The sequence below is a fragment of the Dysidea avara genome, chromosome 6 (assembly GCF_963678975.1).
Source record: "Dysidea avara chromosome 6, odDysAvar1.4, whole genome shotgun sequence".
Taxonomy (NCBI): Eukaryota; Metazoa; Porifera; class Demospongiae; order Dictyoceratida; family Dysideidae; genus Dysidea; species Dysidea avara.
In genome coordinates, this window is record NC_089277.1 from 38154047 (window position 1) to 38169251 (window position 15205).

The 15205-nt window shown below is 38.2% G+C and overlaps 1 protein-coding gene across 1 annotated transcript in view; it reads right to left on the reverse strand.

Moving 5' to 3' along the window:
* LOC136259464 (uncharacterized) overlaps positions 1 to 15205 on the reverse strand; it is a 45070-nt gene that overhangs the window by 12913 nt on the left and 16952 nt on the right. The window contains exons 5-8 of the mRNA XM_066052949.1: positions 2011 to 2106; positions 1871 to 1959; positions 1753 to 1809; positions 1552 to 1700 (exon numbers count right to left, since the gene is read on the reverse strand). Coding sequence (XP_065909021.1) covers positions 1552 to 1700; positions 1753 to 1809; positions 1871 to 1959; positions 2011 to 2106 — 391 coding nt within the window. The remainder of the gene's footprint in view (positions 1 to 1551; positions 1701 to 1752; positions 1810 to 1870; positions 1960 to 2010; positions 2107 to 15205) is intronic.

The window sequence follows — 15205 nt, forward strand, 5'->3', positions numbered from 1 at the left end:
ATGTGCTTAATAACCATGTGTGCCTAATAACCGGAGTCTACGGTATTCCATATTTAAATTTGCATAGCTAGCTACACATATTTTAATGCAGCTACCATTTGACTGGATTACAGTTGATGTCAGAAATGCAGGGTAAAAGTACACTCCTCATGAGAGAGCAAAGAGATTTATAATTCACAAGGAATATACAGGAATTATTGGACTTGGATTCTATTTTACCAGAGATTTCAGACTTGACCAAGATTCCACATTACATTATTGGATACCAAGTAATGTGTGTTGGATTTCAGTTGGTGTCAGGCCAGAGAGGATTATAACGGTCGGCCATCGGACATTTACCGACCAATTGGCTCGAAGACTGCCCAATTACCTACTGAACCTGTCAAGGATGGCCGACCGATTTCTGCTAAAAAAGATCGATATACTCTAATAGAATAGTCAGTGACTCTAATAGAGCAATCAAACAGCTTTTAAAAAGGTGTACCTAAAAGGTTCAAAAAAGCAAAAAAAAAAGTTTTATTTCAGGAATTGAACCTGCACCTTTCAATGAAGTGCAATGTGTACCATTCTACCACATGTTAAACACACTCTTTTACTGGTTTCTAAAGGGGTTTTAAATGTCTTGCAGTTAAAACCATAGCTGATATAGATACATGTCACAAAACATCACATTGGATAATTTCATATCAAATCATAATAATGTTATTATTACAGATTTATTATGTGTGTGGTTTAACAACATAACAGTGCATGGCTGCTGAAGGAGTTTGGGTGTCAAAATACTGACATCCAAGCTTTGAAAATCCAATTTTTGTTTTCAGGGGGTATACCCCAACTTGGCATGCTTATGCATGCTACTAAGCATTGCCATACAATGTCAGATCAACTTTGACTTTGATCTGACACAATGTCAGATCAACGAAGAAGACTAGTTATAATCCTTTCTGTGTCAGGCCAATCATAACTTTTCTGTTGTTACGTGTTGAATCATAATGACATAAGAACTATGTATGCTCTGAGAGCTATTAGCCCATGCTAGTAAAATCACCATGCCATTTGAACTAAACAATTCTTGCAAAATAAGGCTATTAGCATACCATCTCACAACTTTCCTTCAACATTTGTGACCTGGTCTGACAAACCAGTCTTATAGCCCAAATTTTGACTACTATTTAAAAGTTTGAAGTGTTATAACTTAATCTACGAACATGATAAATTAATAAGCAAACTTTAAACAGTGTGTAAAAATTCCGGGACATTTTGCTGAATTTTACAGAATTGACACAGCCTATACAGAAAAGGTGATACACAATAATTATTAAGTAAACATGTGTATTGTCAGGCTTAAGACTGGTTTTGTCTGACTTGGTCATACGTACATAGTCTTTAATTACATTAATAACAATTCCCCAGCTTTCAATTATTCTTAAAACATTCTGTAAAGACGTTTCTAAATTATTCATGGGAAAATATTTGATGCTCAGTCTTTTCAAGCAGGAAACTTTTTAGTGTATTATGCAGCAATGGTAGTACTACGTATTACATATATACCTGCTGAGGAGCCAGATACAGCAGAAAATTGTAGAGAACAGCAGAACTGGTGTATATTGGAGACTATAGGATACTAGTGAAGTCATTCCAGGATAGATACAAAAGTCATAAGGGAAGTAGAGACTGGCAGCACTGCTAATGTAGTGGAGCTATAGGAAATATAACAGTACAATATTACCCATTAACTAGCTAGTGACTTACATATGGTTGAACAGCACTGAACGTGACTGGAAAGTATTGTGCAATATATGGAGTGATCTGGGGAAACATTATTATCATAATAACATCTATACAGTACATTTATCACTGTTTTATTTACCTGTAAGTAGAACAATACTGGATATAGCCAACTGAAAATGGTTACAGATGATAGTAGGATTAATGTAATCACAATAATATCCACAGCAACTACAAGAGCAATAACACAATTGATACAGTAATAGTAACAAATGGACTGACCTAGAACAAAGATGAGAGCAATATTACCATGACCACAGGATACGCACTTGTTAAGTAGAGCAGTAACTGTCTGGTTACAATTGCCACATAAGTAACCTGTAAATGTGCACCACATACATATTTGTTGGTGTTGCAAATAATAACTGTTGTACTAAAACAGATTATCCACACACATCTAATTCTATCAACTAGGAGTGTATTTAAGGTGGTGGCTACCCAATAATCCATGCACATATTGGATCATTTTTATCACAGGGTAGGAATTGTTTGTTTCACTGTACTCCTGCAAGATGTAGTAAGTAAAGTTATCAATGAAAATAGACACACTTATCCCAACAATTTTGGTATTTAATTAGTACGATCCTACTGAAATAGCATGCTAACTGCATGCACTTCAAACTTTTCCCAGGGCCTAGTTTCATTACTCTTATGAGTTGTATGGAATGATCTTTCATTAGACTGTACAGCATAAAGGTGGTTCTTGCACTTCACTGAATATTTCCAATCTACGAGAAGCTCTGAAAAATTGATCCATAGGGCTGTGGAGGTATGTTTTACCTGCCATCAGTCAAAATTTGTTCTCTTAATTATATGTTATTTTGGGAAGTTACATTATGTACTCTGATGGGGTAATAGGTGCTTGCTATTTGACAAAGATATACTCAAGTGCTTTAGTGAATTGTTGCAAGTGCAAACAAGCTTGTATTTGTGGCTTCCCACAGTTACTTCCCCTTGACTATAAATGCTTTACATCACAAAATTGCTGCAGCAATCTTTTCATATAGCTAATTATGATACTTTTATTTTTGTAACTAATTTATTTATAGAAAGCCACAAACAGGACTTATTGGTTACTGGCCATCAGGTATAGCCTTCCCTTTAATTTACATTAAGGACACAGCCTCCGCCTGCTAAACTACACTGGAAGAATACTAAAATTTCCAGGGATCAGAAAACATGCAGTACAGGGCAGAATTTCCTATAGAATTTCCTGAAAAACCAGGAAAGTCTATAGGAAATTCTTCCCTGTACTGCATATTTCCTGATCCAGGAAATTTTAGTATTCTTCCAGTGCTATATGTAGCTCTCTCACTTCAGACCAAAGCTCAAGCAATAGGTTTTCCCAATCTGTAGGCATGCATTACCAAAATTAATGTTGCAAGTTTGATGTTTGTAGAAAATCCCTTTTGTCACAATAGTATTACGTTAACAGCTACCATAATATAGCTAGCCAAATTTTCAAGGGATAAAACTTTTGCAAAACAGTGTAAAATATGTTTTCACATTTTTTTATGAAAGCCTTGCAAATATTATCTAATCCAAAACAGCCAATCTGTAAAAAAGAGTGCACAAGTAGCACCAAATTCACCTGAATTGTTGTAATTAAAATGTTTACCTTTAACCTACAGTACCATCACAGCCATTACTTAGCTGCCTCCTAGGATTTCACATATTTTATCACCATAGCCTTTTTGGGGCCACACTCGTTTTTTACAGCTTGGCTGTTTTGGATTAGATATCACTTTTTTGTATTTGTGTTTAACCTATCGAAGAAGAAAAAAATTTAACGCAGACTTTTAATACTTTAACTATAATTTTTTTGATTTTATCCGTAATACAAATTGTATACATATATTTATTACATGTCAATTATTCCCTACAGGATAACTTGTTTGCAGCTAATCTCTCTACGGGCAACTTGAAATGAAGTTAAACTCTCTACAGGGTGATTTACTTGTAACTGAACTCTCTACAGGATTCTCTCTACAGGGTGACTTATTTCTAGCTGAACTCTCTACAGGGTTATCTGTTTGTAGTTGAACTCTCTACAGGGTGATTTTTTTGTAGATGAAATCTCTACAGGGTTGGTGATTTGTTTGTAACTGAACTCTCTACAGGGTGATTTGTGACTGGGCCTGCGAAAATAGGGCATGTGGGTACATGATTTTTGTCTACTTTTTAAAATTTCCATCACTCATAACTTTTATACCATTATGCTATGGAAATGCAATTTTCAGCTTTTGTTAAGCATCGAATTGGCTTTATGATGCAAGTTACATAATGAAAATATTCTGCTCTAGTACTGAGGAGATATGACCTGTAGTGTGGCAGGGTGTAGTTTGTGCCCACATGTCCTGTTTTCGCAGGCTCGGTCACATTTTATTTTGTAGCTGAACTCTCTACAGGGTGACTTGTTTCTAGCTGATTTCTCTACAGGACAACTTGTTTCTAGCTTTCTCTCTAGAGGGTGATTTGCTTGTAGCCGAACTCTCTACATTGTGTCTAGTTTCTAGCTCATCTCTCTATAAGGTGACTTGTTTCTAGCCAATCTCTCTACAGAGTAACTTGTTTATACAGTAGCTGAACTCTCTACAGGATTGTTACTTTGTAGCTGCACTCTCTACAGGGTGATTTGTTTCTAGCTGATCTCTCTACAGGGTTACTTTGTCTGGCTGATCTCTCCAAAGGGTGATTTGTTTTTGTAGCTGAACTCTCCATAGGTCAATTGTTTCTAGCTGATGTCTCTCAGGGTGATCTGTTTGTAGCTGAAATATCTACAGGGTTATTTGTTTGTAGCTGAATTCTCTACAGGGCGACTTGTTTCTAGCTGGTCTCTCTCTCTCTATAGGGTAACTTTTTTGAAGCTGAGCCAGGGCCGCCCACAAGGGGGGGGGGGGCAACTGGGGCATTTTTCCCCGGGCCCCAGCCTGAAAGGGGTCCCAGGAGGCCCCATGAAGGGCCCCCTGAATACCTGTTTAAAAGATCGATATACTCTAATAGAGCAGTCAGATATAAATACTCTAATAGAGCAGTCACAGTATTCTTCAGAGGAGCAGTGTAGCAAGCTTATAGATAAGGAGATATGGTTGGTGATGGGTAGTTATTGTGATTGTCAGCAGGTTGTGCCTTTTTTTTTTTTTTTTTTTTTGGTCTTCAACTTACAGCTTGGGTGAAGGGCCCCACTTTAACTCTTTGCCCTGGGCCCCTTAATTTCTCTGGGCGGCCCTGAGCTGAGCTCTCTACAGGGTGGGTTCTTTGTAGCTGAACTCTCTACAAGGTGACTTCTTCTAACTGATCTCTCTACAGGGTGACCTGATCTCTCTACAGAGTAACTTTTATCTAGCTGAAGTTTCTACAGGGTGATCTGTTTGCAGTTGAAATTTCTACAGGGTGATTTGTTTGCAGCTGGATTTGCTACAGGGTGACTTGTTTCTATATAGTTGATCTCTCTATAGGGTAATCTGAACTCTCTACAGAGTGGTTTCTTTGTAAGTAAACCCTGTAGAAAGTAACTACTTTTAGCTGATCTCTCTATACTTTGACTTGTTTCTATCTGATCTCTCTACAGCGCAACTTGTTTCTATATACAGTAGCTGTACTCTCTACAGGGTGACTTGCTTCTAGCTGATCTATCTATAAGGTAACTTGTTTGTTGCTGAACTCTCTACAGGGTGACTTCTGGCCGATCTCTCAACAGGGTGACTTGTTTCTAGCTGATCTCTCTACTGGGTGACTGGTCTCTAGCTGAACTCTGATTTGTTCGTAGCTGAACTCTCTACAGGGTGACTTGTTTGTAGCCGAATTATCTACAGGGTGGGTTCTTTGTAACTGAACTCTCTACTAGGTGACTTTTTCTAACTGATCTCTCTACAGGGTGCTCTACAGGGTGACTTGTATCTAGCTGAGCTTTCTACAGGGTAATATGTTTGCAGCTAAAATCTCTACAGGGTGATTTATTTGCAGCTGAATTTGCTACAGGGTGACTTGTTTCTATATAGCTGACCTCTCTATAGGGTAACCTGAACTCTCTACAGAGTGGTTTCTTTGTAACTAAACACTCCACAAAGTAACTACTTCTAGCTAATCTCTTTATGGGTGACTTGTTTCTATCTGAACTCTCTACAGTGTGACTTGTTTCTATATGTGACTAGGCCTGCAAAAATAGGGCAAGTGGGTGCAAACTACACTCTGACACAGAATCAGTCATATCTCAGTATTGCAATACAATATTTGCATTCTGTAACTTGTATCATATAGCCAATTAAATATGTAATACAGCCTGAAACGTACATAGCCATAGCCTGATGCAATTAAAAGGTATGAGCCATGAACGTTTGGAAAAGTAAGCAAATTTTATGTGCCCACATGCACTATTTTCGCAGGCCCGGTCACATATAGCTCAACTCTCTACAGGGTGATTTGTTCATAGCTGAACTCTCTACAGGGTGACTTGTTTGTAGAGGTGTACCGATAATCGGATAGGCTATAATATCGGCCACCAATATGGTAATTTTTACCAATATCGGTATCGGTACAGAACAGCAGGAGGACCGATATCGCTACCGATATTTATACACTAGCAATAGTTTGTACATAAACGGGTTGTGCATTGGTTTTCTACATTATTCATGTGGCTCTTTAGTGCCAGTGGCTTATTATTCACTCTGAAACAAGCGCAACGCTACGAGAAGCCATATAAATACACGCGATTCTACTGTCTGTTGCTGGAAAGCTTATCACAGTCTTTATAAATGAAGTAGTTATAGAGTACCTTGTAATAAAAATAAGGGTCACAGGATAACCAAGGAAACTTGCTGTACCAGCTTTCTCACAAACCATTAGAATGCAGAGTAATGCAGAAATATCCGTATAAGGCTTCATGGGAGTATACATAAAAATGTTTGTGGGTGCCTAATTGTCTGGATTGCACAATAGAAACCCAAGCTGTGTACCACCACAGGCAGAGTATAGCAATGAATACATGCACATGTTGTTGTAGGGTAGGTAAATGTACACTTTTAACTATAATGCAAATATCGGATCAATTATCGGTTATCGGCTTCTTTTGGTGACATCAACATCGGATATTGGTACATGCAAAAAAACCACATCGGTACACCTCTACTTGTTTGTAGGTGAACTCTTTATAGGGTGATTTGTTTGTAGCTGAACTCTCTACATGGTGATTTGTGAATTGTTTCTAGCTGAGCTCTCTACAGAGTGACTTAATTGCTTGTAGCTGAATTCTGTACAAGGTGGTATGTTTGAGGCTGAACTCTCTACAGGGTGAATTGATTCCAAGCTGATCTCCCTACAGGGTGACTTGTAATGGTCTGAATCACTAGAGCAATTTATTTGTAGCACGGTGATTGTTCTATTAGAGTATCTCGGAAGTTGAATGCTCTATTAGGGTGACTGTTCTATTAGAATATCTCAATCTCGCTTTTGCTACATGTAGTTCGCTTTAAAAGCATATTTAAGTGGTTTGTGATCTGATTATTCTGTACTACTGCAAGGACTTTCTAAGATGATTATTCCAGCTACATACCAACTTTCAGCTCATTGCTCTAAGTGGTTTGCCTGGTAGCTAGGCGTGAAAACTAATAGTTGTTTATTCATAAAATTCAATTGCATAATTATGACACAGGTTGGGTTTTGTGTCATATCTTGATGGCCTTTATCTGGATTGCTCTCAAACCACAAAAAGGCATCAACATAGCAATTTTCAGTGCATTTCTTCAAGGGGTTTGCCCTGAGGGTGTGACAGAAGTTCGATCTTATTTTACCTGAATAATTGTTCATAATTCCGTAAATGTTTATCGGATTCCTAGCTACCAAGCTTGGCACTAATATCCGCTTTAATGAGCCCTTTAAGTGTGCCAAATTGCAGCTTGATTGGAGCACTTATTGGTATTTTGTGGCAGATTTTGCAAAGTGTGCGAAATGAAGAACAAAAAACCAAGAAATTAAAATGAACCTTTGGCCACTCATATCTCGGAATTCCTGGAGCGATTTTCTTTTAATTTGGTATGTAGACTCCCCTACCTGGTTGACACTTCTGTAGCAAATTTGGTTCCAATCGGATAAGCGACCACAGAGCTGCATATTTCTTATCATCAATTGAAATTACTGATAAGAAATTATTTCTAGATAACCTTTGTAGCTATCTAATCATTAATTTTGTAAATAGCTAATCGTACATATGTTCCCCCTTGTAATTTCCCCTCTGGGAATAATCAATAAACACTGTCTGCCCAGTAATAATAATAAAAAAATAATAAATGTGTCTTCCTGTCAATATACTCATGGTGTGGCAAGCCGGATTCTTGGGCCGCACGACACACTACTGTGTGTCTTGATTTTTGCATAATTTTGCTAAGGTAATAGTTATGTTTAACCTCAAATATTATATCTAATCCAAAACAGCGAAGCTGTTAAAAAAGAGTGCGGCCCTCAAAAAGTTAAAAAAAGATGTGAAATCCAAGATGGCGGCCAAGAAATGGCTGAGATGGTAGGTTAATGGTAAAAAAATAAATAGCGACAATTCAGGCGAATTTTGGTGCCACTTGGTCTTGGCACAAAATTCACCTGAATTGTCATTATTAAAATTTTTACCATTAACCTACCATCACAGCCATTTCTTGGCCGCCACCTTGGATTTCACATCTTTTTTCACCATTGCCTTTTTGAGTTCTGCACTCTTTTTTATCAGCTTGGCTGTTTTGGATAAGATTTCACTTCTTTTTGTGCTTTTGGGGCTTTTTAAACCTATCTTTGATTTACCACAGGAAGAAGAAAAGATGAAGCAGATGTTAAATACTTTAAATATTTCTGATTTTATTAGTAAATGTACAAATTATATATATATATATATATAAAGAACTTTGTGTGGGAGTATCAAAGCAAAAAAGTGTCCTATATTTGCCATGAAAGTACAAGTGTTGTAAATTGGGCAGTTATAGAACACTTTAATAGACCAGGTCCACAGTTCTATATCAGGTAGTTATAGAACTGCCAGGTCTATTTTGTAGGTTGATAGACTACTATGAGTGAGTAATCACTCATTCTGGCCATTACAACCAATCAACCAAGCCAGTGTAGGGTGATAGCCTGACTGCGCTGGCTGACCAATCAACCCAACCAGTAAGAGCCAAACCACTGGATTTTATTTATAGACACACTTGAAGATTTCGATGATGGTTGCTTGTGGTCAGCAGCAGTGAACGTTCTTAATACGTTTTGCTCACATAAACGGATCAGTCCTAGGAACATCACGGAAATATGCTTATTAAAATACCACAATCAATCACTTTAAGTATTGAGAAGACGGACTAGACTTACAAAATGACTAATGAAGGTGCTGCACAGTGCAACACAGGCGCAATGCCTATTCTACCGATGATAACACTCCTCCATGAGTTTCTAATTGTGTCTTGTGTGTACCTCAAGTTGACAGTTCTCTATACCAGATAAAGCACTGCCTTTCGCTCATGCTATATGGGAAATATAGCACTCAAAGAGTGGTCTCGAGACGAAATATAGCACTTGGCTTCACCTCGTGCTATAGTTGTCTCTCACCCACTCTTTTCATGCTATATTTGCCGTATAGCACTTGTGGCAGTGCTTTATCTAGTGCATAAATATATGTATATATATGTACCACTTTCACATCTCAGATCAAAGGAAAGCAAGTGCATGTATATCACATATCGCACTGACTCAAAATGTTAACGAGATATACGCACTGCTACCAGTCCGTATATCTCATTAAGGCAGTGTGTATATCTCGTTACACACTGCCTAAATGAGATATATGCACTGCCACCAGTGCATATATCTCGTTAACTTGAGACACTGCATACCTAATAGGTGTGCACACTATACCCAGATTTCTTTGATGTTATACTGTTATCCTCTTCTCTTATATAGGGAATCAAGCAAGCTGTGATAGTGGGATTGAATTCTGCCAAACAATCTGTGATTGTGAGATTCAATTTTAATACATTAACAGTAGTTTGTTTTAACTTTGTAAATGTAGCAATTAAAGTAACATAATTAACACTAGTCTCTTAAAATTGCTATATTAGCAATAATAAAATCAAACTACTGTTTGATGTATTAAATTGAATCCCACAATCACAGTTTGTTTGGCAAAATTCAATCCCACAATCACAGCTTACTTGGTTCCCTTTTGCCAATTAGTTGAGTCTACATGCTGAAGTAGAACATATTAGTTATACCATGGGCACTCGTTCTTTTCCTGTATATACGCACTTTCCCTCGGGCCTACGGCCCTCAGGCTTGTGCCTATATATCAGGCAAAGCACTCTTGCCCATGATATCAAGACACATGACATGTCGTGCTGCCCAAGAAGCCGGCGCGTAACACCCGTGAGTATATTGACAGGAAGAAAGAAAACGCAATTTTCGCACCTCCGTAGCTGTGCTTCCTTGATGAAACAAGACGATTTTTTCTGTGGATATGCCCTCCAACTTCAGCACTCTACATTCCAACTTTGAACGAAATCGCTGCACGCGTTACCGAGATATGCGACTTCAAAAATTGGCTTAGTTTCTTTGTTTTTTTTCTTCTTATTTTTCTTCCTCTTGTCGCACACTTACAAAAACTGCTATAAAACGTGAACGCCATATCCGATTGCTTTGAAATTTTGCACACAGCAGGGGAGTATAAAGGCGCATCTGGGTACCAATATTGGCTGGAATACGATAAACAAGCAAAGAGTTATGAACGATTATTCACGAAAAATAACACCAATATGTTGTCACGCCTACAGGGTAAACCGCGTATGGAAAGAATCTAAAAATCGGTGGGTGAATAGGTTAAATATTGAACCTCTAACCTTTTGTGGTTTGAAAGAAATCGAGCTAAAAACCAGGAAGATACAACGAAAAAACCAACAGTGTGTAACAATTACGCAATCGAGACTAGTAATAAAAAAAACGACTGTTTGCCACGCCTACCAGATAAACCGCTTGGGCTAATGCTTTGAAAATCGTTGCACAGATGGAGCAATCATCTTAGAAAGGCTCATCAATGGTGTAGAAGAATCAGACTTAAAGCCACGGAGTTATAACACGAAATCCAACTTGGTGCAACAAGTGCGAGATCGAGATACTCTAATAGAGCAGTCATCCTAATAGAGCAGTCACCCTGAAGAGAATTCAAGGGATCAGCTAAAAACAAGAAACCTGTATAGAGATCAGCTACACACAAGTCACCATGTAGAGAGATCAGCTAGAAGAAATTACCTTGTATGGAGTTCATGCAACTATGGAAAGAGATAGTTCAGCTAGAAGAAATCACCTTGTAGAGTTCAGCTACAAAGAAACCACCATGTAGAGAGTTCAGCTACAAACAAATCTCCCTGTAGAGAGATCAGCTAGAAGAAGTTACCTTGTAGAGAGTTCAGCTACAAAGAAACCATCATGTAGAGAATTCAGCTGCAAACAAATCACCTATAGAGAGTTCAGCTACAAACAAATCTCCCTGTAGAGAGATCAACTAGAAGAAGTTACCTTGTAGAGAGTTCAGCTTCAAACAAATCACCCTGTAGAAAGATCAACTAGAGGAAGTCACCTTGTAGAGAGTTCAGTTACAAAGAAACCACCATGTAGAGAGCTCAGCTACAAACTAGTGACTTTGTAGAGACATCAGCTAGAAGAAGTTACCTTGTAGAGAGTTCAGCTACAAAGAGACCATTCTTTAAAGAGCTCAGCTGCAAACAAATCACCTGTACAGAATTCAGCTACAAACAAATCACCCTGTAGAAAGATCAGCTAGAAGAAGTTACCTTGTAGAGAGTTCAGTTACAAAGAAACCACCATGTAGAGAATTCAGCTACAAACTAGTGACCCTGTAAAGACATCAGCTAGAAGAAGTTACCTTGTAGAGAGTTCAGCTACAAAGAAACCGTTCTGTAAATAGCTCTGCTGCAAACAAATCACGTATACAGAATTCAGCCACTAACAAATCACCCTGTAGAGAGATCAGCTAGAAGAAGTTATCTTGTAGATAGTTCAGCTACAAACAAATCACCCTGTAGAGAGATCAGCTAGAAGAAGTTAACTTGTAGAGAGTTCAACTACAAAGAAACCATCATTTAGAGAGTTCAGCTTCAAACAAATCACCTGTAGAGAGTTCAGCTACAAACAAATCTCCCTGTAGAGAGATCAGCTAGAAGAAGTTACCTTGTAGAGAGTTCAACTACAAACAAATCACCCTGTAGAAAGATCAGCTAAAAGAACTCACCTTGTAGAAAGTTCAGTTACAAAGAAACCACCATGTAGAGAGTTCAGCTACAAACTAGTGACCTTGTAGAGACATCAGCTAGAAAAGTTACCTTATAGAGAGTTCAGCTACAAAGAAACCATTCTGTAAAGAGCTCAGCTGCAAACAAATCACCTGTACAGAATTCAGCTACGAACAAATCACCCTGTAGAGAGATCAGCTAAAAGAAGTTACCTTGTAGATAGTTCAGCTACAAACAAATCTCCCTGTAGAGAGATCAGATAAACCTTGTAGAGAGTTCAGCTACAAAGAAACCACCATGTAGAGTTCAGCTGCAAAGAAATCACCCTGTAGAAAATTCATCCACAAACAAATTGCACTGTAGAAAGATCAGTTAGAAGAAGTTACCTTTTAGAGAGTTCAGCTACAAAGAAACCATTCTGTAAAGAGCTCAGCTGCAAACAAATCACCTGTACAGAATTCAGCTACAAACAAATCACCCTGTAGAGAGATCAGCTAGAAGAAGTTACCTTGTAGAGAGTTCAGCTACAAATAAACCACCATGTAGAGAGTTCAGCTGCAAAGAAATCACCCTGTATAAAATTCTGCCATAAACAAATTGCCCTGTAGAAAGATCAGTTAGAAGAAAATATCTTGTAGAGAGTTCGCTACACAGAAACCATTCTGTAAAGAGCTCAGCTGCAAACAAATCACCTGTACAGAATTCAGCTACAAACAAATCACCCTGTAGAGAGGTCAACTAGAAGAAGTTACCTTGTAGATCGTTCAGCTACAAACAATTCACCCTGTAGAGAGAGCATCTAGAAGAAGTCACCTTGTAGAGTGTTGAGTCACAAAGAAACCACCATGGAGATTTCTGTAATCAATATATGTATTATATATATAATTTGTGCATTTACTGATAAAATATTTAAAGTACATCTACTTCATCTTTTCTTCTTCCTGTGGTAAAGAAAAAAAACATAGGTTAAAAAAGTCTCAAAGCCTGCAATACCCCAAAGCCGGCCTATGAATACAAAAGAAATGAAATCTAATCCAAAACAGCCAAGCTGTAAAAAATGTGTGCAGCCCTCAAAAAGGCTATGGTGAAAAAAGATGTGAAATCCAAGGTGGCGTCCAAGAAATGGCTGTGATGGTAGGTTAATGGTAAAATTTTTTAATAATGACAATTCAGGTGAATTTGGTGCCACTTGGTCTTGGCACAAAATTCACTTGAATTGTAGTTATTAAAATTTTTACCATTAACCTACTATCACAGCCATTTCTTGGCCGCCACCTTGGATTTCACATCTTTTTTCACCATAGCCTTTCTGAGGGCCGCACACTTTTTTTTACAGCTTGGCTGTTTTAGATTAGATAACTATTACATATATAATACATATATTTATTACAGAACTCTCTTCATGGTGGTTTCTTAGTAACTGAATATTCTACAAGGTGACTTCTTCTAGCTGATCTTTCTACAGGGTGAATTGTTTGTAGCTGGACTATCTACAAGGTAACTTCTTCTAGCTGATCTCTCTACAGGGTGATTTGTTTGTAGCTGAACTCTCTACAAGGCAACTTCTTCTAGCGGATCTCTGTGATTTGTTTGTAGCTGAACTCTCTACAGGTGATTTGTTTGTGGCTGAACTCTCTACATTGTGGTTTCTTTGTAGCTGAACTCTCTACAAGGTGACTTCTTCTAGCTGATCTCTCTACAAGGTGACTTCTTCTAGCTGATCTCTCTACAGAGTGATTTGTTTGTAGCTGAACTCTCCACAAGGTAATTTCTTCTAGTTGATCTCTGTACAGAGTGAATTGTTTGTAGCTGAACTCTCTACAAGGCAACTTCTTCTAGCCGATCTCTGTGATTTGTTTGTAGCTGAACTCTCTACAGGTAATTTGTTTGCAGCTGAACTCTCTACATGATGGTTCTTTGTAGCTGAACTCTCTACAAGTTGACTTCTTCTAGCTGATCCCTCTACACGGTGATTTGTTTGCGGCTGAACTCTCTACATGGTGGTTTCTTTGTAGCTGAACTCTCAACAAGGTGACTTCTTCTAGCTGAATTACCTAGTTGAACTCCCTACAAGGTAACTTCTTCTAGCTGATCTCTCTACAGACTGAATAGTTTGTAGCTGATCCCTTTACAGGTTACTTGTTTCTAGCTAATCTCTCTGAATTCTTTTCAGAGTGACTGCTCTATTAGGATGACTGCTCTATTAGATTATCTCGATCTCGCACTTGCTACACCAAGTTGGATTTCGTGTTATAACTCCGTGGCTTTAAGTCTGATTCTTCTACACCATTGAAGAACCTTTCTAAGATGATTACTCCATCTGTACAGTGAATTTCAAAGCATTATCCCAAGCAGTTTTTCTGGTAGGCGTGGAAAGTAATCGTTTTTTATTAGCTAATCTCGATTGCGTAATTGTTACACATTGTTGGTTTTTTCGTTGTATCTTCCTGGTTTTTATCTCGATTTCTTTCAAACCACAAAAGGTGTGAGGTTCAACAGTTAACCTATTCACCCACCGATTTTCAGCTTCTTCCCATACGCAGTTTACCCTGTAGGCGTGACAACAATATTGGTGTTATTTTTCGGGAATAATCGCTAATAACACTTTGCCTGTTTATCTTATTCCAGCCACAGTTGGTACCGAGATGCGCCTTTATATCCTCCTTCTGTGTGCCAAATTTAATGGCAATCGGATATTGTGTTCGCGTTTTATAACAGTTTGTGTAAGTGTGCGAAAAGAGGAAGAAAATTAAGAAGAAAAACGGAGAAACTAAGCCAATTTTTGAAGTCGCATATCTCGGGAACGCTTGAAGCGATTACGCTCAAATTTGGAATGTGGAGTACTGAAGTTAGAGGGCATGTCTACAGTAAAAATCGTCTTGCTTCGTCAAGGAAGCACAGACGACAGAGCTACGGAGGCGCGAAAAGTGCATTTTCGTGGTGTTGCGCGACGGCTTCTTGGGCCGCACGACACACTACCATGTGTCTTGATTTCATGATTATATGTAAGGCTGTCATAACTCACTGAAATTCGCAAATTGTTCCTCGACAACTCCAGCTATAATGGAAGCTTGCTAGATCAAATTATGTTTACAACAATTGTATCAGATGTAATAACTTATATTAATGTGTAGCTGTAGGTA